The following is a 26,408-nucleotide window of genomic DNA, read 5'->3' as shown; positions in this document are numbered from 1 at the left end:
CTTTCCCCACAAAGAGCTCAAGGTTGTATACGTGGTGCTCCCCTTCCCCATTTTATCCTCAAAACAACCCTGTGAAGTGGGTTGTTAAGCTGAGAGACAGTGACTAGCCCTCAAAGTCACACCCAGTGAGCTTCATGGCTGAGTGGGGATTCAAACCCTGGTCTCCCAGGTCCTAGTCCAACACTCTAACCACTACACCACGCTGCCTCAGGGGAAGTTTCCTGCATGCTGTGGGCCTAGGAGACGAAGCAGCCAGTTTGAGGTTCATTGGAGTTTGCGCTTGGAGCACAGGCTTGAAATGCTTCCAGGCATGCAAGCATCCTTCCCACTTCACCTGATCCCATTGCTCCTTGGCTTCTCTAGAGAACAAGTCTTGGTTTGGTGCTGCAGTAAATGAGTGATGTGGATGCATATGTGAACTAGCCTTGAAAAGACTTCCCAGGTATCCTCTTTCAGGTGGATATAATAATAATAATAACAATAATTTATTACTTATATCCTGCCCATCTGGCCAAGCCTCCTCAGCCACTGTGAGCAGCTTCCAACAGGATATTAAAAACATGGGATGAATGCCCATTAAGCCCAGTAAGGAGAGTGGCTCTAGTTCATAGCTTAGCTCAGCAACATACCAACTTGCTAAGCAGGCCCTGTCAGGTTTACCATCTCTCAAACTTTTCATTTCTCCTTCTATAAATGTGACTGTGTCAATAGCCTGCCTCACTGAGTTCACAGCAAGGAAGAGCATGAACAAACACCGGAGTAAGAGAGGCAGTGTGGCATAGTGGTTACAGTGTTGGACTTGGACTCCTGAGACGAGGGTTCAAATCCTCATGCAGCCTTAAAGCTCACTGGGTGCGATCTTGGGCCAGTCACCATCTCTCGGCTTAACGTACCTCACAGGGTTGTGGTGAGGACAGAATGGAGAGGAGAACTATGTATGCCACCTTTAGCTCCTTTGAGAAAAAGTTGGGATATCAATGCAATAAATGAATAGGTTCTGTCCCAGAACTAGCACCAGCCTGGTGAGCCCCTTGCAAGTCTTCCAAGACCAATGGCAGTGCCTTGCCTCACTATTTTGAAATCGTTGCCCTGAGGCAGCTGCCAAGCTTCTTGTTCCTTGAGACCAAAGGAGCCTGCCTTTCTACTTAATGGTAGAAAAAGCAGACAGCTGCCAAGAGGCCATCCATTTGCATTTTACAAGTTGTTTACACAAGATTAATGCACCACCCCTTGAGGGGAAATGCTCCTTCAGTTACGGTATTGGTTATGGAGAGCAAGGTATTTCTAATAAAGCCACATTTCGCCATTGCCATTTCATCACTACTTATCCTAATTTATACTTTTGCAAGTACCTGCAACAACTGTATTAACTGGATCTGGAAATACTTGTCTTTACCTAGGATAAAGAAACACTGGCAGTTTCTGCATCAATGGAACCAAGAAGTTGCATCTTGTGGGGGTCCCTCACAATTTGGCAAAGCCCTGGAAACTTCAAGGATGGGGATTTGAGATAGCTGGTTAAGACCTGCCTCTGCCCGCTTGCCTTAAGACACACCTGTGGGAGATGTGTCCCAGCATGATGGCCAAAGAGATACCCTGGGGTAGGATGGTGGTAGGAAATGTTAACAATCCTGGCATCACATGGATACTGTGACAATGTTACGTGCCATCCCAATCTCTGGGTGGTGAGAGAATCTAGGGTTTCCTGGTGTGAGCCCAGGGTTCAGTTTCCCTGGTACATGGAGACTGCAGTGCCTTTCGGAAAAGCGGATATATTTACACATATGCACATCTATTTACACATATGCACCTGAGCATAGGACATTGGGGCTCACAGCACTGACCCCCTACCAGATCTCACTTCTCTATAGGTTGCAACTTTGGCCCCAGCAAAGACCAAGCCTGTCTCTGTGTCTCCCAACTTCCAACCTGCTTCCAGCCCAGCCCAGTTCACACTCTGGTTCTTGTTCTCCTACCTAGCAGCTAGGTGAGGGGGCAGAGCAAAGACCTACCTGTTAGCACTGAGGGCTCCATGACCTAGTTGCAGGTCTTGTGACCTGGCTAATCCTTTTAGGATGCTGATGAGGACATCTAACTGGCCAGCTAAGGTCACTGCCTCCCAAAGAAACTCGTTCAACAGACACCTCGTCATCAGATTATAAACTCACTGCGTACAAGACCCCAAGAACTGGAAGGGACTCAGGGCATCATCGTGACTGACCCTTCCCAAACTCACAACAATACTATCAATTACACATTTCAATGCATTTCAGTCTTTTGTAAACAACTTTGGAAACCTCTCTTAATCCTAGAGATTAAGAGGCTTGTGCTCTACCGACTGAACTATCCCAGAGTCATGTAAACTTTTATTATGCAATCCCTTTGACTCTTCCAAAGAACCGTGGGGAATACAGAATTTCAAGGAAGGCCCCATTAAGTGATATTCCTTACCCAGAATGCAAGAATTCTGATATTTGAACAACCAGAAGCTCACAATCCATGTTTCACTCAAAGAACAATTCTCTATTGCCCCTTTGCAATTATTGATTGATGGACTACATTTATAGTCCATCTTTTTCTTTTCTCTATGGAGCTTAAGGTGGTTTACATGGCTCTCCTTCTCATTTAATCCGCTAACCCAGAAATAGTGCCTAAGAATTTTGCTTCAAGATGAGAACAGAAATCGCATGGCGGCGGCGCAGCAGCGGGAGGCCCCATTAGCTAAAGTGATACCTCAGGTTAAGAACAGTTTCAGGTTAAGAACGGACCTCCAGAACGAATTAAGTACTTAACCCAAGGTACCACTGTAACAGACAACAGCAAAAGAGCAAAAACGAGCTTGATTTTAAAAAGGGGAAAGGAACCCTTGTGACTGGATTACTGCAGAGTGCTCTATATGGGGCTGCCCTTGAAGACTCACAGATTCATAGAATTGTAGAGTTAAAAGAGACCTTGACGGTCATCTAGTCCAACCCCCTGCAATGCAGGAATCTCAACTACAGAATTCCTGATGGGTAGCCATCCTATTTCTGCTTGAAAACTTCCAGTGAAGAAAACTCTGAATATGACTCAGAAACTTCAGCTGGCCCAAAATGAGCAGCCAGATTCCAGCTTCATTTAGATCTCACTTAATTCCCATGTCTTGTTCTGAAATAGCTGCACTTGTTGCCAGTTTGTTTCTGTGCCCAACTGAAAGTGCTCACATTGGTTTTCAAAGCCCTAAACAACTCAGGCCTCAAATATCGGAAAGACCACATCTTTTCCTACAGACCATCTTGGGTGCAAAGATCGGGGGGGGGACACCTCTTGGTAGCCCTCCACTCTCAGAAGCTTGGGGTGGGATGTCCCAGGTGGAGAGGCCTTCTCTGTGGTGGCCCCTAAACTGGGGAACTTCCTTCCCACAGAAGTGTACTTGGCACTTTCACTCCACAGCTTCCCAAGGATGTTGAAGATACACCTCTTTCCTGGCCTTTGACATTTGAGGTGTATGGGGTTTTTTTAGACCCACCTTATTTTAGTGAATGCTAAATATTTAGTGAATGCTAATATTTTGGTTTTAATGCTGCAACTCGCCCTGGGACCTTACAATGGAGGGCAGGCAATAAATAAGTTAATACTACTAAGAAATAATACAGTGGTACCTCGGGTTACATACGCTTCAGGTTACATACGCTTCAGGTTACAGACTCCGCTAACCCAGAAATAGTACCTCGGGTTAAGAATTTTGTTTCAGGATGAGAACAGAAATCATGCTCCGGTGGCGTGGCGGCAGCGGGAGGCCCCTAAAGTGGTGCTTCAGGTTAAGAACAGTTTCAGGTTAAGAACGGATGTCCGGAATGAATTAAGTACTTAACCCGAGGTACCACTGTAATGATAATGATGGGGCATCTGTATTTTGCCTCCCTTTCCCATCTCATTGTTGAGATTTGCTCCTGTTTAAAAGGGAGCATTCCATCCTTGATACCAGATTATTTCATTGCTTAATGAGATGTTAAATAACAAGTTAATTGAAAGTATTGCATGCGCACCGACTCGCTTTATATAACTGACTGGCTTTCAGTTGCTTACTAGACACTTTCGGGGCCCGTCTGCTATGAGAAGTTTGACACAGAGTAAACCCAGCAAAGCTGCCTCCCACTCAATATTTGGAATAAAGCCACAAGAGAGAGGAAGTGTCGTGTAGTGGTTAGAGTGTCAGACTAGGATCTGAGAGAGAATCCCCACTCAGCCATAGAGCTCCCTGGGTCACCTTGGGCTGGCCACTGCCTCTTAGCCTAACCTACCTCGCAGGGTTGTTGTGGGGATTAAATGAGGACTAGGACCCTGCAGACGAGGTTTCAAATCCTCACTTGCCTTTAAACACACTGGGTGTGACCTTGAGCCACATTCTCTCTCAGTCTAGGGGGAGAACCACATATTCCACATTGAGCTCCTTGGAGACAAAGGTGGGGTATAATTGTAATAGAACAAATGAGCTGCAATGGAGGGCCAGGTAAGAGCTCAGCTGGGGGAGGGAGTCAGAGGTTCCTTCAGGCTGCCTCAACATTACCCTGCGTCACTGAGGCGTGCACAACAGCATACACCAAGTTGAAGGGAGAGCAGTATAATGCTTTGCTGGAGAAAATCTTTTAGTTACAATTAAATGCTCTTAACTCCATAATTACCTCTGAATGGGAACTAGATGTCCTTCAGGCAAAAGTCTATTCTCCCCAGGAACAAGAGGAGAATTTACAAATAGGGAAAATTGTTCAGCTTTTCCTCATGGAGGTCAGTAGCTTCATTAACTGCAAACCCCAAAATCTGGGATCCCCTCCAAACCAGTGCCAAAGTTTTGCAACCGCTTCGCAGCATTTTGCAGTGCCCCCCCCCCCACAGCTGAGTAATTGATACTTAAACCAAGAGTCATAGGTATCACCTAAAAACAGAGCTTTGGCAAATTCACTCGAAACTGGTGCTTAAGTTTTGCAATTGTTTTGCACCGTTCTGCAGCAAAAACGCTACCTTTTGCAGCGCGTCTCAAAAAGCACAGCAAGTAATAAAGCAAACTGGGGGTCCCAGTTAAAGACACTATAGTTAAGAGCACTCAAATTTCCACATTGCACTATCTCCATGAATAAACATCAGATTGTCTGTGGGACTTTAAAAACTGTTTTTATTATGACATAATTTTTCGTTGGCCACGGCCAACTTCATATGTCTGTGTCCACACACGAGAAATGAATTTTAAATAATAACAACAATTTTTACAACAAACAATTATAAACCATCATTTTATTGGTATTCTTTTTAGCCTAATTGGAGTCCTGTACTATCCTGAGATAATTTTGAATTTAAACTCTTGTGTTTCTGAGGTTTATGATGTTAAGATCTGTAACTGAATGGCCAGGAATTTGAGGTGGGTATGCCTGCATTCACACATGGGGTTTATTCAATATGATTGTGGAGTTAGAACTTTTGTCACATTTTTAGTCTTCTTTTCTTGCACTTTCTTGCACTTTCAAGTTGGACTCAAGCTCTTATCCCACCTGAAAGCACATTTCAAGAAATAATTTAAGAGGAGATGGCTCTGGAGGCAACTGGATTGGATTTGAAGAAACCAGAAAGTCCACATGCTGAGTAGATCACAGTTTTCAGGATGCTGCAAAATGACTGCAAAACTTTGGCATTGGTCTGCAGTAACCACAGTTTGATGTATTGCTTCTTACAGTACTGTACTTTTTATGGGGTGCTGAAAACTGTGGGGTATGAACTGCAAAACCACTGCAAACCTTTGGCACTGGCTTGGGGTGAATTGGGATATGTTGGATTTTTGAGTGTATCCCTCAGGTTGAGTATCAATTACTCCATTTGGGGGCACTGCAAAATTATGAGTTCACACTGCAAAACAACTGCAAAATTTTGGCACCAGTTTGGAGGGGATTCCAAATATCGGGGTTTGTAATTAATGGAGCTAAAATCAATCTTACAACACAGCATTGTAACAGGAGGTCATTATCTGCACTTGGTCATTTCCATGTCACCTTTCACAAGAGCATGGTGTTTAAGAGGCTCCCAAACACATCTCCCCAACCTCTATCTAGCCAAAAGCCCACAGGTGGCTGATGGGAGTCGTTACCCAGCAAACACAAGCATATATGGATTTGTGGTGTAAGGCATCCTATCAATTAAACGTCTTAGTTGCTTGTTACCTAAAAGGTATCCAAGCAACTCAAATTTGTAAGCCACTTCTTACAGAATCAGAAGAGCTTGTTGCATCAGGCCAATGGCCCATCTAGTCCAACATCCTCTCATCACAATCACCACCCAGATGACCCAATGGGAAGCCTCCGGGCAGGATTTGAGCACAACAGCACTTTCCCCTCCAATAGTTTCCAGCAACTGGTATTCAGAAGCACTGCTGCCTCTGACCATGACAGCACAGCATAGCATCCATTATGACTAGCTGTCATTGACTAGCAGTCCTCCTCCTCCTCCATGTATTTGTTCAATTCTCTTTCAAAGCCTCCAAGCTGGTGGCTGTGCTACCACCACCTGTGGGAATGAGTTCCAAAATTTTAACTCTGCACTTCATGAAGAAGTACTCCCCCAAACCATCCTGAATCTCCCATCATGCAGCTCTGTTGGATGTTCAGGAGTTCTAGTGTTATGAGAGAGAGGGCGGGAAACACTTCTCTACCCACTTTCTCCACTTGGAAAAGCGTGAGACCTGAAGGATAATCGCATGCAATTCCATAAGTTTAGGAAGTGCAAATTAAATTGGTTGGCTTAAGAAGGCAGACAAACCAAAACCATCCATCCCAGCCAAAAACTCTTCCAGCATCCCAGTATGTGTTTGTGTTTGTGTGTGTGTGTGTGTGTGTGTGTGTGTGTGTGTACCTTTCCTCCATTCTTTCCAGGCACAGGACCACAATTTAAAGCTCTGTGTCCAAGCACACACACCTCTTTCTTTTTTTGCTGTGAGCTTTATCTGCGAAACTCCACTGTTTAAAACTCAATTGGGAAAACCTGAATTGACATTTGCTTTGACCGAGTGCTATAAAGTGGGTTTCTGCAGAGAAATCTCGAGGCAAAACAACAACAACATTCAGGCATGGAGTTTTTAGACATGGACCTGTGGTTGGATAGAGCAGGGCAAAAGGTAAATGTGGATAAACCCTGTGCCTGAGGTTGCAGCAGCTGCAGGACTTGGAAGATTCCAAGAACAGCCTAAGAACCCCCTAACAGGTGCCTGACACCCTGCTCTCCAGTCAGGTGTGTGGAGTTCTACCAAACCTCCAAAACCTGTTTCAAGCTTCCCTGGCTGCTGATCCAGAGAGGGCAGGGAAGCACCTCCCTGCTAAAACTAGAGACTGAGTTGCTTGACAGCTAGTGGCTGCCCAGTGTGCTGGCCCCAACTCCATCCAATATGAGGAATGGCGGTTGCCCTTTCAGCCAGAGTGCTGGTTTTGATGGATTCACATGAGAGAAAGACCTGCACATATAAATACAGGCAACTCCCTGTTTGTGCAGGGGTTAAGTTCCAAGGCACTGTGAATTTAAATGAAATCACGTATATTTGAAACACCATTGAAAAAGCCTGCAACACCCTGCTTCGCCCCTGCCCCTTTTTGTGATGGTTTTGGGTCACTTCTGGGTCCTGTGAGATATGTGTCCAGTCATGCACATATTGGATGCATCTGAAATGGTTGCTGCCTGTAACAGGTTCTAAATGGTGTGCACTACATTCATCTGAAGTTTCTAAACCTTACAGGAAGGGTGAATTTTATTTAAATCACGATTTAAATCATGATTTAAATCACTAGTCAGTAAGACTTGATTTAAATAAATAAAGACATTCTTGCTGGTATAATCTTAATATTTACAACCAGATGAATGTTTCATTTTTGGAATAATAAATTTTCAGAGTAGTTTTTACAGTTATATCAAAAATTACTGATTTGGTTATACTATTAGAAATATAAAGACCGATAATTATGAAATTATTGTGAGGTTTAACAAGTTAACTGTTTATATTTGGACAGCTTTTCTGCTGTACTTTATTGAAAGGAGAAAAATAATCATTTCCTTAATAACAATTTTAATAATTTATTTAACTAAAGCAATAACATTATAGCATAATAAACTTATTTTAGCACACATGAAAAACTTAAAACAAATCCTTATTTCCTGATGAATAGCTTTTGGATTATAATGTAACTTAAAGAGAAAACTATAGGAAGATTTTTCCTCCAAAAGCATTTTATTTTAAAAATCCAATTTAAATTTTAAAAAATTCCGATTTAAATTATTTTTTTATTTTTTTTAAAAAAACATTATTTCCCCCCCCATCCCGCATACAAGCCAGTCTTAGCTTACATGAGGGAGTGTTTTATGGAAATCCTACATAGATGGCACTGCACACCAGTGCAAACTGCCCATATGGCATCACAATCTTCTCAGAACTGTTGGGAAAAGAGGCACCTTTCCCATTTATCGTGGGGCTGCTCACTGGGTTGTTGTGGGGATTAAATGAAGAGGGGAAGAACCAAGAGGAAGGCACATTTGGCAAACCCTCAACATGATCAACTCCCGCCCAGAAACCTATGTCCCCACTGTGGCAGGACGTGTGGATCCAGAATTGGCCTCCACAGTCTCTTACGGACTCACTGCTAAGACCGTTTTCATGGAAGACAATCTTACTCGGCTACGAGTGACAGCCAAATATGAAGAAAGAAGCAACCTTGGAGAGAAAAATGTGGTATATGAATGCAAATTAATAATAACAACAATACATCTTAAGGTCTTAATAAGTAGACAAATTGTCATTACACCCACAGTTTCCCCACACGCCTGTAGTTAGTTAACATATTTTTAATCCTACCACGGCAGCTAACATGAAAACACAAAACTGTTAATTATCAAACAGCTCGGCAATAAAATCTAGCAAAAACCAGGACCAATAAGACATTTCAGTAACATCCAGTTCTACTCTGAGTTTCAAGGTTGATCCAAGATGTCATCATGGGTTTCCCACATCTTCCCCCCCAAACCAATGTGATAATAAATCTCAATTATTTATTGGGTTCCCAATGTTACTGAACATGGTCACTTGATCCAGAACTGGAACATGGAAGTTCAAAACTCAGCAAGTGTTTTAAGAAGCATAAATAACTGTCCTCCCAGGTTGAGTTTTTTATCTCATTTGGTTTGCAGTGCCTAAGATTTCTGACCTTGGCCAGACACTCTCAGCCTAAGTGACCTCACAAGCTAAAAAGGTGTGTGACCACCAGCGCTGGCAGCCATGTGGGCTCTGTGTGTGCCCCCCATCTGCCCAGTCCACCAGGGGGCTGCAACACTTGCCTTGCCCTGGGTGCCAGCAACCCACAGTATGCCACAACTCCCTCCTTTTACGTATCAGGCAAGTGTCATCTTGATTATCTCGCTGTTGCTTCCTGAATCCTTTTTTCCCAACAAGCTCTTTAAGTGGATATTTTCTTTTACCCCAGAATGTGTCTGTTTTGGATTCAAAATCCTTTTCATATATTGAAGTGCTTTTCAGATATTTTTTTTGCTGTTAAATTTCTATGAGATGTTTCGGAGGAAGTGAGTCACAAATGCAATCATATAATTAATATGTTGTGACTAAGGATTCTGCCAGCTAATTATGCCCTGCCTGGAAAAGATGAACCTAAAAAGCTTTTTCTGTTTAGCCTGAAGACCACCTCCCTCTAAAATAAAATAAAATCAACTGATACACAAGATAAAAGTCCTTGAGGCTGGAGAATAGCGCGGGGGGGGGGGGGGGGCGACACACAACTAACTAAGGAAACACTCATATACTGTAGTTGCAACTTTAGAAAAACTTCCTATTCAAATAATGCACAATTTTACAAACCTCTTTCACATCCTACCGTGGAAGTATCTCCCCCCCCAAAAAAAAACTATAATGCCGACAAAATATTGGGATCTAAGGGGAGCTGAATGTTGGGAGATTCAGGAAGCTTGAGCATCAGACATATTGAAAACCTTCAATGAAGGAGAGTCCACCACCTTCCACCTTTATGGCAGCTCCCCCCCCCCCCCAATGATGGAGAATACTGAGAGCTAATTCTGCATAAGAGATGGAGCATCTCCCTTAAGAATAAGGGTTGTAGCATTTGGGACAGAATTCTTAGTTTGAGGAAACTTAGGAAAAGCCTACAGAATTATGCCTGGCAAAGGGGAAGTCGATAGAGAAGAGTTTTTCCTCCCTCTAACATAACTCTAGAACTTGTGGACACCCAATGAAGCTGAGTGTTGGGAAGATTCAGGACAGATAAAAGGAAGTCGTTCTTCACACAGCACCTAGTTAACCTATGGAACTCACTCCCACAGGAGGCAAGGATGGCTACTAGAGCAGATGGCTTTAAAAGACGGAACAAATTCATGGCAGGTGATAAGGCTATCAACGACTGCTAGCTATGATGGTTATGGTCTGCCTCATGCTTCAAAATAGCAGTGGCTGGAAACCAATGGAGAGGAAAGTAACTCTGCCAAAAAAGAAAAGAAAAAAAAAATGAGATTTGTTTGGCATGACTTGTTTTTGAGAAACCCATGCTGGGTCTTAGTAATCACAGCTTCCTTTTCTTGATGCTCACAGACCCACCGTTTAATGATCTGTTCTACAACCTTTCCTGATATTGATGTCAAACTGATCAATTGGTACTTGTCAAATGAGCCTCGCCAACTTAGAGATTGACCAGCGATGCTCCTGCAAATGATCTCAAGCTGCGGGATGAGGGTTCAGGCAATCCCTGAGGTACCCTGGGCCTAAGATGTTCAGGTCTTTGTAACTTAATACAAGGAACTTTAGCCTAGCTCGGTAAGAGATGGGCAGCCAGTGCAGCTGTTTCAAAGATGGCGTCAATTATCCTCAGCCTGAAGCTCCCATCAGCAATCTGGCTGCAGCATTCTGCCCCAGCTGGAGCTTCCGAACCAGGCCCAAGGGCAGCCCCACATAGAGCTCATTGCAGTAATCCAGCTTTGAGGTTACCGATGCATGTCCTACAGTGGCCCAGCTGTCCCTGTCCAGGAACTGGCTAACCAGACAAATATGTCAAGTGTTAAACCACTTTTGAAATTGCTGACTTGGGGAAGGAAATGGGGGAGAGGGGTCACCTAACAACTCTAACTATCCTCAACAAACTACAATCCCCAGGATGTTTTGGAGGAAGCCATGGCTGTTTAAAGTGGTATGATACTACTTAAAATATATAGTCCAGTTGGGCGACACACCCCAGAACCTTCCTGACCCTAGTGAGATTGGAGAGCTTTCAAGCACACCACACTCAAAGAGGTTTGCAACCGAGCTAAAGGGTCCCAGGGTCTCACAGCATTGCATTATAGAGATGGAAGGAGCACAAAGAGTCACCTAGTCCAGTTCACAGCAATGCAGGAATCTCAGCTAACAAATCATAGACCTGTTGCTTCCCCACTCCTCCACATGCAGCTGCTGGGTGACCTTGGGCCAGTCACACTTCTTTGAAGTCTCTCAGCCCCACTCACCTCACAGAGTGTTTGTTGTGAGGGAGGAAGGGAAAGGAGAATGTTAGCTGCTTTGAGACTCCTTCGGGTAGTGATAAAGCGGGATATCAAATCCAAACTCCTCCTCCTCCTCTTCTTCTTCTTCTTCTGGGCCTGGACTCCTAGTCTAAGGTTACGAGATTTTTTTCAATGAATCTGGGGACACTTTTCAACTTCAGTAGGAATGACAGAATTTTGTCTGGGGACTGATTTGTAAATCCAGGGACTGTCCCCAGGAAACAGGGACCTCTGGTAACCTTATCCTAGGCACAAGGGTCATACAGGTGGGCAGAGTATCGTGTTCAAATCAGTATGCATCACGGAGCGGAGAGGGCTAAATGCTATCTGGAGCCTGGGATATTATTAGCCGTGCCTCGAGCAAGCCTCAAACTGCCTTGAGTGGGCGGATCAAGTAATATTTAATGCAAGGAGTCAAACCAGTTGGGTAAAGCACAATCCTCTCTTGCACACTTTCCCATGCAAGAAACTACAGGATTCTCCTCTGGCCAATTTAACTGACTTTAATCATTTTCCTTGCCTTTGGGATACTCTGTGGTTGTTCTTATAGTAATGGGAGGAGAGAAAACAGAAAACACAGAATCCCCAAAAAAGAGCCTGCTCATTGGGATGTTTTTACTTCAAGTAATATTTTCCTTTCTAAACTACCTAGGCATGAAGAATAAAAAACAATGGGTGCTTACTTGATATGGGATATTTTGCAAGTTTCTGGTCCCTGGTGATGGTGGGGCCCCCTTTGACAACATGGCAAGAGAATGCTGTCTGCAACAACACCCACCAACTGCTGGTGTGGCACAGTGATTACAATGCCAGGCTATGACCTAGGAGACGACAGTTAAATCCCCCCTCAGCCATGACGCTCAACTGAGTGACAGCTTAACCTACCTCACAGAGTTGTTGTGCGGATGAAATGAAGAGGTGGAGAACCATGTGCACCACACCTTCAGCTCCTTGGAAGGAAGGTGGGATAAAAAGGAGATAATAATTGTATAAAAAGCTCTACCATTTAGGCTTCATTTGTCTTCAGTAGATTTTTTGACATGTGTGGGTAGAGCATGAGACTCTTAATCTCAGGGTTGTGGGTTTGAGCCCCACATTGGGCAAAAAAAAAATCTGCAATGCAGGGGGTTGGACTAGATGATTCTTGTGGTCCCTTCCAACTCTACAATTCTATGATTACACACACACACACACACACACACACACACACAGAGTTCATAAAAATAAAAAAGAGCGCTGCAGGGTAGACCAGCCTTTGGCAGCCTGGTGCTCTCCCAATGCATTTGACTGACAGACAGACAGACTTACTTACTTACTTACTTACTTACTTATTGCATTTATAGAATTGTAGAATCATAGTTAGAAGGTACCCTGAGGGTCATCTAGTCCAACCCCCTGCAATGTTTACACACAGCAAGATTCCAAAACTGGGGGGTAGGGTTTGCAGGTTCTGGGATAATCTCATAACATTTGAGAAGCACTGGCATAAGAAACCCTAACTCCAGTCTGATTACATCTCACAAGTTCTAAAATTTGTTATCTAGTTTAAAAATAAAATAAAATAAAATTACAAAGTGTAAGTGAGTCCTGAAAAACAAATGTTGTAGTGTGTCCTTCCTTCAAAAAGCAGATTCCCTGGTTCTGGATTCTAGGCAGCCATTTCCCCACAAAGCAAAAGATTCTGCTCCTTCCCTCCCACCCGACTTTCTTTTCGACTATCTTTCTCTACATTCCATGGCTACTTGGCATACTCAAATGGAACTGCACTCTTATGTTTAATGTTTCATTCATATTTCAAATTTCTTCAAAGGAGCTCAGCATAAAGTACATTGTTCACCACCTCCACTTTTTATCCTCACATCCACCCTGTGAGGAAGGTTAGGCAAAGCCTGATGGGCTTCATGACTGAGAAGGAAAGTGAAACCTGGTCTCCCAGGTGCTAGTCTAACATTCAAAACGCTACACCAGTTCTTCTTTCCCCCCTTAAGGTGTTTATTCTTGCAACTCATTCAAGATTCAAATTCTGGGACTGATCGCTTGCCAAAAGATTCATAGAAACTACATAAAGGCTTGCCTGGTGAATGAAACAGAAGTTTTTAAACAAAGTTGTAGCACTTCTTGGGCCTAATGTTAAACATTGCTGAATACTGAAATGTTTGTTAGGAGCTGTTACCACTCTTCTGCACTTGTTTACTCTGTTTGGCAAATGCACCTCTGTCTAAATTCCTTATCTCTTCCCAACCATCAGGATTAAGGGAGTGGGGCAAGCTGTTGCATATATTGCAGAACTGTTCTGGCATGCGATGCAGTCCCATAACGAGACCACAGTCCTGAAGGTTTTGCAATGCTAGCACAGGACCTAAGGGAGTACGGTTATACCACTTGGAAAGCTTCAGAAAGAGAAGTCTGAATGTCGCACAAAATCCAGTATAGATATTCTTTCATGGATCTATGGAATAATTCCATTATGGATATTCCAGAAGCGTTTTGGATTTCTTCCTTGCAAGGACATCAAGATGAGCACAACACGCTCAAGGTGTGTCTTCCTCTTCACAAAGAATGAGGGGGTAATGCAGTCTGCAAAGGGTGTCGGGGATCTCCATATGCTCTTCTGCACAAACGCTTAGAATCAGATGCTCCATTGCAGGAACTGCAGAAGATGGGAAGGTTTGGCCTTAAAAAAAACCTTTTCATATAAATTTGTATTAACCATCAGGGATACAATTAAACTTATCTTGTTGAAATTTATTCATTCATTTAAACAATATTTCAGTATGTGTTTTAGTATTATGCTTCCATATACAAATACGATTATTTACTTCCGGAAGTATTTGCATTTGCTGGGATAGTCATTTAAAATGTTTTTATATTACTGGTGGAGGGAGAAAGAGGCAGGTTTTGGGGGGGATGGGGAACAAGATGTTTTAAGAAGAAAAGCTGAAAACGTATGTAGATAAAAGTACAGCAACCTTCTAATTGGCAGAAATGACTGGCAGAATCCGAGACCAGGGAGAAGAGTCGGTGAAAGAAGACTGGAAGAAATTTAAAGACTATTTACAGAAATATTGTAAAATTAATGAATCTGAGAAGGATGTTGGATAGAAACTAAGTGGTTTCCAGCTGTAATGCCTTAAGAGATACGAAAAAAGGTTCATAAATGGGTAAAAGCTTAATGGTAAGGATTTGCTGAACTAACAAACTGAACTGGAATACAAAAAAGGGAGGTACGAGGAGGTCCGGGGAAATAAGTGTAAGGAAGATATACTATGGAAAATTAATGTGTTTTTAACTGTTTTTATTTTGTATGTTTCTTTTTATCTTTCATTTCTTTGTTAAGGGTTTTTTTATATTCTTTTTTCTGTATTTTGTATTTTCTTGTATTTTTATTTTTTGTTTTTGTGCAATTCTTGTATTCTTTGAAATTTTAATAAATATCATTAAAAAAAAAAAAAGTACAGCAACCCTGTGAGGCAGGTTGAGAGAGGGAGTGACCAGCCCCGAAGGTCACATCCAGTGAGTTTCATAGTTGAGTTGGGTATTTGAACCCTACTCTATCCCTTTATTTCCCCCCCCCCCCCCCAGTCTTGAAGGCTCTTTTTACATAAGCTGCAGGCCACCTTTCCTTGCTTCCATGAGCTTCTGCTCTCAATCTCAGACCCAAAAATGATCTCAGAAATACATTACATGCACGTCCTTCCATTACATCCTTCCCTGTGTGCTGACTAGATAAATGAGATCACTTTGGAGAAGAGGAATTGCACTTATTTGCAATTCAGAACAACAGTATTTGGAACAGGAAGATGGCAGTATTTTGCTGCCCTAGTAGCTATTATACAAATCCCATATTACACTGTCAGAGTCCACAACATATTGTGCAGCCACTGCAGGGTCCAGAAATACTCAGGAAGGTCAGCTGTTTAAAAAATTAGAGCACAGTTCAGAAAGATCTCTTGTTGTTGTTGTTGTTGTTGCTGTTGTTGTTGTTGTTAGTTTATCTATATGCCACCCATTCTGGGCGACTTCCAGCAAATTATAGAAACACAGCAAAACATCATGCATTAAAAACTTCCATGCTGGCCACATGACCCGGAAAAAACTGTCTGTGGACAAACACTGGCTCCCTCGGCCTGTAAAGCGAGATGAGCGCCGCAACCCCAGAGTCGTTCGCAACTGGACTTAACTGTCAGGGGTCCTTTACCTTTACATACAGGGCTACATTCAGATGTCTTCTAAAAGTCCTATATCTCTTTGACATCTGACAGGAGGGCATTCTACAGGGCAGGCATGACTATTGAGAAGGGCCTCTACCTGGTTCATTGGAACTGCACTTCTCACAGTGAGGGAACCACCAGAAGGCCCTTGGAGGTGGAACGAACGATGGGGGTGGAGATGTTCCTTCAGGTATACAGGGCTGAGGCGTCTTCCTCTTTTTTCAGCCCTCATTAGGGCCATTTGCTCATCCTCTCCACCCCACAGAAAATGCACACTTTCTGTGCCCGTATCAACCTCTACATCAGCCTCTACACCTAGAAGCAAATTCATGTTAGTGACCTTTCAAGCACTGTGACAAGCTAGAGCTTTGGGTACAAAAAGTACCCAAAGACACTGCATTTCTGAGATATTTTTATGTTTCTCATCCCTCAAGGAAAAGCAGAATTTCCTTCCAAAATTCTCCATCATCACTGTGGGGCCCTAGGATCTCAGGGTTTTAGCATGCCAAGATCTTAACATGAGTCAACAGTGTCATGCAGCAGCAATAAAAAGCTAGTGTGGTGACAGGCTGCATCAACAGAAGTCCAGTGTCCAGATCAAAGGAAGTCATAGTATCATTTATTCTGCCTTGGGTAGACCCCACTGGTCTACCCCACCGGAGGTCCTGTTTTCTGGGCATTACAATTTAAGAAGAGAATTGACCACTTGGAACACAGAATCATAGAATGTGCAGAGGAGGGCAACCAAGGTGATCAAGAGTCTGGGAACCAAGCCTTAGGAGGAATGGTTGAGGGAGTTGGGTATCTTTAACTTTGAAAAGAGGAGACCGAGAGGAAATATGATCTTCAAATATCTGAAGGGTTTTCATGTGGAAGGTGGAGCAAGCTTGTTTTCTGGAGGGTAGGACTCAAACCAACAAATTCAAGGTACAAGAAAGGAGATTCTGACTAAACATGTGGAAGAACTTTATGGTGGTAAGAGCCATTTGACAGTGGAACAGACTCTCACGAGAGGTGGTGGACTCTCCTTCCTTGGAGATTTTTAAACTTGTTGTGTCCAGAACTAGACACAGTTGTTTAAGGACAAGATAGCCTGTAGCAAGCTGGTGCCCCCCCCCCCCGATTCTTTGTACTACAGCTCCCAGCGTCAAACAGCTATGCTGGCTGGGAGCTGGTGGGCTCTGGAATCCAAAAACATGGAGGGCATCAGATTGGGAAAGGCTGCAGCAGGCTGTACAAGGGCAAACAAAGCCAACTCATTTCTGTCCCTGGACTCACCTCTCCCTGAGGCAATGTATATGTGTAAATTCTCTCTTTACACCAATTTGCAGGAGCTAGAGAGTGTGAGAATTCTCATCCCACGACACTCCTGGGATTGCTTGTCCCTAGTGCGAGAAAGGAAACAGTTGGCTGAGACCTGAGGTTTATAATTAATATCTACCAGTGCCCTTTCCTGACCAAATAAAAAGGCAATTAGGAGGAGAATCTAATCAAAAACTGCTTGGCTTTAAAAAAAAAATCCTTGTAACCCAATGTTTGCTCACATTTATTGAAAAATGCATTATCCACAATAGAAACTGTAAACTGCCTTTTGCAATTTGAAAGCTGCCCGTCTTCCAAATCTCATTCCAGTCAGCTGGGGGTGGGGGTCAGGAATAGGATAGTTTCACACATTCATGCAAACAGAAAAAAGGTGGGCAGATTCTCATTTTGTGATTTAGCTCACGGAAGACCCATCCCAGGCTTCAGAAAGCTACAGCGGCCTTGCCTGCTATTACGCCCTCTTGCTACTTGCAAGGATTCCTGCTCCTGTTGTTAATTGGTGATTTATTATGGTGTGGGCTTAATAGGTTTCGTGCTCATATTGTTTGAGGCTTTATGGCGGCTGCAAACCACCTTGCATTCGTGTTTTGAAAGCAGATGGGATATGAATTGTTTATACATCAAGAAGCACAGCGCTACTACCCCCAGCTTCTAATATATAACCGCCAAATCTTCTTGATCAAGTACCTGATGGACTTATAGGATCATAGAATTTTAAGGCTGGGAGGCATTCCCCAGGGTCCTCTAGTCCAACACCCCACAATGCAGTAATCACAGGTAAAGGACCTGGTGCAGTAAGTGTTGTCAATCCAATTGGTACCAATGACCACAGCGCTGTTCAATTAAATATGCAAGTGAGTGGCCAAGTGGCCAATGCGGTCAGATTTGATGTCAAAAGGATAAACTTCCCCAAAATGAGATGGGGGCAGACGGAGAGAAAATGGAAATGCAGTGACTGCCAATAATGTGGATGGCTTTAAAAGAGGCTTTGACAAGTTCATGCAGGAGGAGAGGGCTGTTGATGGCTACTAGCCTTGATAGCTATGCTCTGCCTCTGTATTCAGTAGCAATGCTTCTGAATACCAGCTGTTGGAAACCACAAGAGGGGAGAGGGCTCTTGCTTACGGTTTTCCCAAAAGAGGCACTGTGAGAAAAGGATGCTGGACTGGCCTAATCCAGCAGGCTCTTTTTACCTTCTTATGAGGCCACCTCCAAGAATATCTACTATTCCTGGTAGCACAGTCTGAAGAGAAGAGGAGGCGATTTCCCAACTATTGCAGCACTGAGCTTATGCAGAGAAGCTCAGCATTGCAAAGAGGAGGTAAAAAAACACAGCGCTGCTGCTCCTTGCAACATCACTGAATGAGATGCCTCGCCCTTTTTACAGCACCACTGACAGCAGAATCAAGTGCTTCCAAAACAGAAAGGAATGCCACAATAATGTCAGGGGCCACATTATGGTGAGAAGGCACTTTCTTCAACCTGTAGGTCAATCTAGCTAAAGACTGTCTCAACACTGACTGACAGCAGCTCCCCAGGGTTTCTGGGGCAGGGGATTTCTACCAGAAGGTGCCATTGAGGATTGAAGCTGGGACCTTATGCATGCAGGGCACTGGAGAAACAGCTCTTTCCCATAGAAACAGTTGTGATTCAAGGACCCGCCACCCACTTGGGGATAAGAAAGACACATGGACACAGTATATTAGGTTAATGGGCTAAAAAAGGCCACAACTTTATTGATTACAGCATGTGAGAGGTATTGGCTTAAGCATTGGGTAAAACAACAGAGCGTGACACCACCCCCTCAGGGAGGGGTGAGTATAACAAAGGTTAACCACCAGTGGGAGGAGCCTGTTGATGCAAATACAACCGAAAGCTCCTCCTGATGTCACAAACCAAGTGGCCGGTGCCAATTTGCCAGTTGGATAAAAATTCCTACCAGGCCCCTTGGACAACCAAGGCAACCAACCACAGGCCCATAGCAATGTCAAGAACCAAGCAGTGAACTAAAGGGAGGGTGGGTGGGTGATCCGACGAAAACCAGCAGCAGAATGAAAGGGAAGTACTGCCGCGGCCATGTTTGAGCGGCAAAACCCCGCACCCAAACCTCCACCTGGTTGGTTGGCTACCTGGGGGCATGGCATGCCAGCCAGGCCAGCTGGGCAGGGGGCTGGAACGCCCCCTGCCAATGCGGGAAATGGCTCCTGCTCACAACTCCTCCCCTCTGTAAGGAGGAGAGGCTGTCAAGATTCTAGTCCTTACGGTTTTAAAAAGAAAAGGAGCTGAATGAAATGGGAAGCTGCCTAATATTGAATCAAACCAAAAAATATTGAATCTCTACCTTAGCACTGTCTGTCCCGGCTGGCAGCAGCTCTCCAGGATTTCAGTCAAGGTTTCAGGCCCACAGACAGAATGCTCACCCCTCCACTCAGTTTTACACTGTGAATTTTAATTCTTAAGCCATCTTTGGAAGGCGAGAGAGGAGACAGCAAACAGCTGAAAGGTTCCAGTGGTAGCAGCAACATGCAGCACTTTGAATTCTTCCAAGCAAACACAACACGTGTCTGCGGACCTTGCTTCAGCCTGATAAATCAAGTGCTGTTAGATGCGTGCCACAAATATGGGGTGGAGGAGAAGGCTGGCAGGAGGTGGGATTTAAGCATCGTAAACAAGCAGTAGTGTAGCAGGGGGGCAAAATCATGAGAGGCGCAACCAGACGCCTCCACAACAGGCTCCCTGCTGTTCTCCTGCCGTCTTCCAGAGATGTGGGAGGCAGTCTACACCTGGGCTGGGCTTTTGCCCTTTGGGGCTGGGTGGTGCCTCCTTTTCCTTGGATGTCTGCCTGGGCTGGCCGAGAGGCGAGGGCTTGCTCAGCCAGCATGGGTGCTCATTGGTCTGCCCTCCATACCTGCACCTTGCCACTGACTGCTACCGGTGTGCTGCCTGGCGTGGCCAAGAGGGAGGGAGCAGGAGTGTACTGCCACTGCCACAGCCCACCAAGTAGGGAGGGAGGCAGGAAAGTGCCTAAGAGGGGAAGGCCCCACCCCTGGCATGCACCCCAGCTTCCCCCTTGCCCTGCCCCAGGTGCTGGCAATTCATGCTACACAACTGTAACCAAGCAATATGTGTCAGTGGGGGTCAATGGAGTCAACATGATATACAGTGGTACCTCAGGTTAATTACTTACTTCATTCCGGAGGTCCGTTCTTAACCTGAAACTGTTCTTAACTTGAAGCACCACTTTAGCTAATGGGGCCTCCCGCTGCTGCCGCGCCGCCGGAGCCCGATTTCTGTTCTCATCCTGAAGCAAAGTTCTTAACCCAAGGTACTATTTCTGAGTTAGTGGAGTCTGTAACCTGAAGCGTATGTAACCTGAAGCGTATGTAACCCCAGGTACCACTGTAGTGGGTAGAGTGTCACACTAGGACTTGGGAGAAACCAGTTTTCTAATCCCCACTCGGCCCTGAAGCTCATTCACAGCCTAAGGTACTAAAATTCTAAGAAGCAGGGTGTGGGAAACTCACACCATCACAATCTGCTCCTCGCTTTCCCATGACAATCCTGAGAGATCCCTTCTCCTCCTGTCCCAAACACAGCTAATTCGAAGCAATTAAATTCCAATGTGAGCTGGTAACTAGTAATGCCAAAATAAACAGCGCACGGTTGACTTTTAAGCCTGATGTGATGAAATGCCTTTGAATAAATAGGAGCAAAACGAGGCAGGGGGGGAACAGAATGAAAACAGAAAGTGCACTTCCCTGCTGGGTTTATCTGGTGTAGAATTACTTACCCACCACAAGTCATGGGGAGAAAGGGTTGTTTCACAGCAGCGAGAATCAGAGGAGTCTCGACTGCATCGTGGTGAAGTTTGTAGGCAAAGGTACAGCTGCCATGGCGAGAAGGCCTACAGGTGGCTCCATAGACCAGGTGGAGCTTTGTGTAAGGGTAACCCATTCACTCTGACTGACTGAGCAGAAATGTGTGAGCAGCAAGCTTTGTGCATGTGGACCTGCTTCCATCAAAGTGAGTGGGTTGGACCCTCCAGTTAACAGAACCCTGTTTGTGCAATAAGGGAGTACCTTTGGAACTCACTTCCTGATGAAGCCAGTCTTACTTTGTTCTTCCATTGGCTGGTGATAAACCTTCTTATGCCAACAGGCTTTGGGAAACTGCCTGTTTTTAATGAGGGGGGTGGTTTTATGGTAACGAGTCCCTATATAGGAAAAAGGCATGGTACAGTAATAATAGTATTACTATAGTATAGTGCTATTAGTAAACCATGTCTTTTACCTGCAGGAAATAATAATAATAATAATAATAATAATAATAATAATAGTAATAATAATAAATAATTATATTTATTTTTATCCCACCTTTCCCGCACACTGCAACTTAAAGCAGCTGACACAAAAAAGCAAATCTATTAAAATGCACATAACATCACAGCACCGACTCTTTCATTAAAAGCAGCCAATTCCCAAAGTCCTGTCAGAATAAAACGGTCTTCACCAGCTGGCACAAGGACAGCCAGGAAGCAGCAAGTCTGGCTTCTTTAAGGAGGGAGTTCCTAAGTTGCCACGGAGCAGCCACCAAGAAGCCTCTGTCCCACATCCCCACCAATTGTGCCTGTGAGGGGAGGGGGTGGGACAGAGAGAAAGGCCTCCTCCAAAGATTTCAAAGCTCAGGCAGATTCATATGAGGGAATACAGTTTTCCAGAGTCCGGACCTAAGCCTCTTAGGGCTTTATAGCTCATAATCAGCCCTTTAAATTGCAGCAAGGGACTCATCTACTTCCTATAACCAGCCAAAGTCAACAGTCTGGCTGTAGCTCTCTGAGCCAGTTGGAGTTTCTGGGCACTTTTCAAAGGCAGCCCCATGTAGCGTTTGTTACAGTAGTCGAGAAGGTATGTTGCTGGCTTTGGAGCAGAAATTTACTATTTGCTAGGCAATGGGCAGATAATTCCCTTATTTATCAATGCACGTGCACACGTCAGGATTCCCCAAGCAACTGAAAACTGGGACACACACTTAAATTAAATAGGAGGGTGTACTTAGAAATGTAGGGTGCTGCCTTCACACCATGGCTCCGTGAAGCCCAATGACTGACAGAAGCTCTCCAGGGAGAAGACTGAGATGTGGTATGCTGTCCACCTTATCTGAAGGGCTGTCCCATGGAAAACAGAGCAAGCTTGTGTTCTTCTACCCCACAAGGCAGGACTCAAACCAATGGGTTCAAATGGCAAGAAAGAAGATTCTAACTAAACATCAGGAAGAAATTTCTGACGGCAAGAGCCATTTGACAATGGAATGGACTGCCTCGAAAGGCGGTGGACTCTCCTTCATTGGAGGTTTTTAAACAGGTTGGATGGCCACCTGTCAGGGATGCTTTAGCTGTAATTCCTGCATTGCAGGGAGTTGGACTATGGTTACTAGAATTTTTTCAAGGAATCCGTGGACACTTTTTTGGGGGGGGGGGGGAATTTCATGCTTTATTTTAGGAAAGGGTTGCCCAGAGTTCTTGACCTTTTTTAGGGGGGGGGGACCCCAAAGTTGTCGGTTGCACACCTCAACACAAGGCAGGCGGAGAAGCCCATCTACAAACACACAAACGCCAAAAAAAGAGGTTGGTGGGGGGGGGAGAGAGGTTGAGTAAAGGCGCTTGCTGGTCTTGGGAAACACGCATTAAAACACACACACAAGGCACCGGCTTCCCAAAACCGGGAGACCACTGGAGGGCGAGTGCAGATTTTGTCCGGGGACAGATTGGTGAATCCGGGGACTGTCCCTGGGAACCGGGGACATCTGGTAACCCTAAGATGGACTAAATGACCATTGGGAAGCCTTCCAATTCTGTGTTTCAGAAATGAGTCTTCCTAGCCCTACTGATACGGAAATGAATGGACCTGAAAGCTCTGGGTACCAATTGTACACAGAACTAAAATAGGTATGGCACCAGCTCTGCCTTAAGAGCATAAGCACATAAGAACAACCAGCCGGATCAGGCCAATGGCCTACCTTGTCCAGCATCCAATTCTCACAGGAGCTGATCAGATGCCCATGGGAAACCAGCAAGCAGGATCCGACCACAAGTGCACTCTCTCCTCCTGCGGTTTTCAGCAACTATACTTGAAGATGCAAGCCTACAGCAGAAACTCTTGCAGAGACAGACAGCCTTTCTCCAAAAGCTGTTTGTGCACTAGGAGCAACCGATTGATCTGATAATACATACCTGATGAAAACACAGCAGAACAACCAGTCCTCAATGAAGGGAGCTGAGCAAGATGAGGACAGCAAATCACGCAGAGATGTAGCACAGCTCTTGCAACACATCTCACTCTTTTGGGAAGCTAACGAGGACCCTTAAGAGGCCAGCCAAGGTCTTACAAATAAACTTGCATTACTAGTTCAGCAACATAATCCTCTATTAGATTCTAACCATCACTGGGCACAACACCCGGGAAATTGAAAAGGATTCAGGACATCATCCATACTGACCCCATCAAACTGTAACATAATTTTTGTTTAATAGGAGCACTTAGCTATTTAATTATAATTTCTTTTCTTTTTTGAGGCATGCCAGCAGTTCTCTCATGAGAACTAGTTTGGGAATTGTTAGCAAACAATATTTTCCACTGTTATATTCTTCCCACAGAAAAATGTTCTCCTTTTAGAAATGCATTGTTTCATAAAATTAGTAACCATCAGTAAACACAGTTCAAGTCAAATTGAGTAACGGGGATCTAAAAATACCATTTGCAATTAAACTTTTAAACTCCGCCCTCACCCAGCAGACTATCCACAGGAAGCACATATTACTTAAGAAGACGGCTTTCTGCACCTTCCATTTTCCTACTGAAACCTAAATAACTTCAAGGAGAAGTTATACACTATTGAGTAGCCCATCTTAAAATATTTACAAGCATCCCAAACAGAAATAATTTCAAAGCAGAGCTTTGAATTTCTTTGTACATAACATTAAGTGCAATTTATCGATTTTCCCTTGCACCCCCCCCATGTCAGATGTTTCCCACCTCTTCTGGCTGTTGGAAAACCTTTTGAAATATTTATACAGTTTGTAAAACATTCATTTTTATAGTGTTTTAAGTTTGAGTTTTAAATATAAGGTGAAAGGAACTTGATAAATCATATCCCTAGTGATTGAAGGCAGAAGAATATTCAGATCCAACATTTTCTGGAGTACCCACATCACCAGTGAACACGCATGATGATTGATTGCATTTATACCACATATTCCCCCTCCCCCCAAAGAGTACAATGTAGTGTACGTGGTTCTTCTCATTTAATTCTCACAGCAACCCTATGAGGTGGGTTAGGCTGGGAGAAAGCAGTGACTAGTCGAAGGTCACCCAGTGAGATTCATGGCTGAAAATCTCCTAGGTCCTAGTCTGTCAATCTAACCACCACTCCACTGCTTTGTGGTGCTTCAAGTCCTACTTGGATGGATGTTTCCAGAAGGTGATGCTTGGGGAGTGTTCTGTGGCCCCATGGAGCCTTCAATGTGGAGTTCCTTAGGGTTCAATTTTATGCTATTAAACATCTACATGAGACCACTGAGTGGAGTTATCCAGAAGTTTGGAGTACATTGTCTCCAATATGCTGATGACACACAGCTCTACTTCTCCTTTACATCTGCAGGTGTGGCAGCAGATGTGCTGGACCACTGTCTTGGCTCAGTAATGGACTGGAAGAGATCCAACAAACTGAAGCTCAATCCAGATAAAACTGGGGAACTGTTAACGGCCTGTTCTAGACTGAGTGGCTGGGAGGTTACCTGCTCTGGATGGTATAATAACTAACTAAAAAAATAATCAATCAATCCCATGTCACGATAAAGTTTGAGGTGCACCTGGAGATACCTGCTTAGGTAAAACTCCTGAGATTGTTTAGGGGGAAACCAAGGAGTCGGTCAAGATAGTAAGGGAAAAAATGTCCAAATTTAATGACAGAAAGCTTTGAGCTTAATAGTAATTAAGTTCAGCATAATAATAATAATAATAATCAGGGTTGAGCAAGTTAAGTTGTTATGGTGTGGCCAGACATTTGTTTACTCAACCACCACCCTTCATGGCTAATAATAGTAGGCTGGAAAATGACCTGGGTTTTGGATTAATGCCCATTTTGTGGAGGTGCCGATTCCATTCCACATGAAAGAAGTCATGAGACCACTCTGAGACAATTACAAGAGACAGCATGGTGTAGTGGTTAGAGTGTCAGGCTAGGACCTAGGAGACCAAGATTCAATTTCCCACTTGGCTATGCTCACTGGGTGTGACCTTGAATAGTCACTGCCTCTGAGCCTAACCTACCACTAGGTTCTCTCCATTGCTCCCAGCAAACGTCTACACAAAACTGCTGTAAGGTATCACTTGGGGGTGGGGAGGTCCCATCATAATGCTGATGACATCCAGCTCTCTCCCCTTTTAGCATCAGACCCAGATGTTGCAGTGCTGGATCAGGGCCTGCAACCAGTAAACAGATGAATAATGGCCAGAAACCCAACAGTGACACGTCAGAGATTCTGCAGGTGAGTGGTTTGTTTGCTCAGAGACGTTGTTCTGAATGGGGTTCAGCTACTCCCTCCTGGATCAAGTCCACAGCCTGGGGGTTCAAATCCTCCTCCCCTCAGCCATGAAGCTTGCTGGGTGTGTTCTTGCCTCTCAGTCTAACCCACTGGGTGGGAGGGGGGTGTTATGAGGTTTGTTATGAGGATAAAACGGGGGGGGGGGGGGCTATTTATGCCATCTTGAGCTGTTTGCAGAAAAGAATGGTGTATTAATGCCATAAATAAAATTTAATAAATAAATGCAGAACCCCAACACCAAGCCCTGGTCACAGCATCTCATCTCTCAGCGGTATAAAGCACGTCCCTGAATGCTACCCCCCAAATTCCTCTGTTAGTGACTTTTGAGGCAGAAGGGACGAAAGATTACCAAGGCAAGTCTAGAACTTTTTCTTTCTGGAAGCTTTTGATGATAATAATGATGATGATTATGATAATGATAATTTATTATTTATATCCCGTCCATCTGTCTGGGTTTCCCCAGCCACTCTTGGCGGCTTCCAACAAAGATAAAAAAAATACATTAAAACATCAGTCATTAAAAACTTCCCTAAACAGGGCTGCCTTCAGATGTCTTCTAAGTGTCAGATAGTTGTTTATCTCTTTGACATCTGATGGGAGAGTGTTCCACAGGGCAGGTGCCACTACCGATAAGGCCCTCTGCCTGGTTCCCTGTAACCTCACTTCTTGCAGTGAGGGAACCACCAGAAGGCCCTCGGCACTGGATCTCAGTG

The 26,408-nt window shown here is 44.3% G+C and overlaps 1 protein-coding gene across 2 annotated transcripts in view; it reads right to left on the bottom strand.

The window, feature by feature from the left end:
• Positions 1-26,408, bottom strand: part of AR (androgen receptor) — a 248,197-nt gene that overhangs the window by 185,753 nt on the left and 36,036 nt on the right. Inside the window, exon 1 of one of the 2 annotated variants that reach the window (XM_080989794.1) lies at positions 20,884-21,062. The exons of the other annotated variant lie outside the window; for it this stretch is intronic. Within the exon in view, the coding sequence (XP_080845920.1) occupies positions 20,884-21,047 (164 nt within the window). The 5' untranslated portion in view covers positions 21,048-21,062. Of the gene's footprint in view, positions 1-20,883; positions 21,063-26,408 lie in introns of those variants that run through there. 2 annotated transcript variants of the gene reach the window in all.

This window comes from Podarcis pityusensis (assembly GCF_964106645.2).
Source record: "Podarcis pityusensis genome assembly, chromosome: Z".
NCBI classification, from domain to species: Eukaryota; Metazoa; Chordata; class Lepidosauria; order Squamata; family Lacertidae; genus Podarcis; species Podarcis pityusensis.
This window is presented reverse-complemented; position numbering and strand designations above follow the sequence as displayed.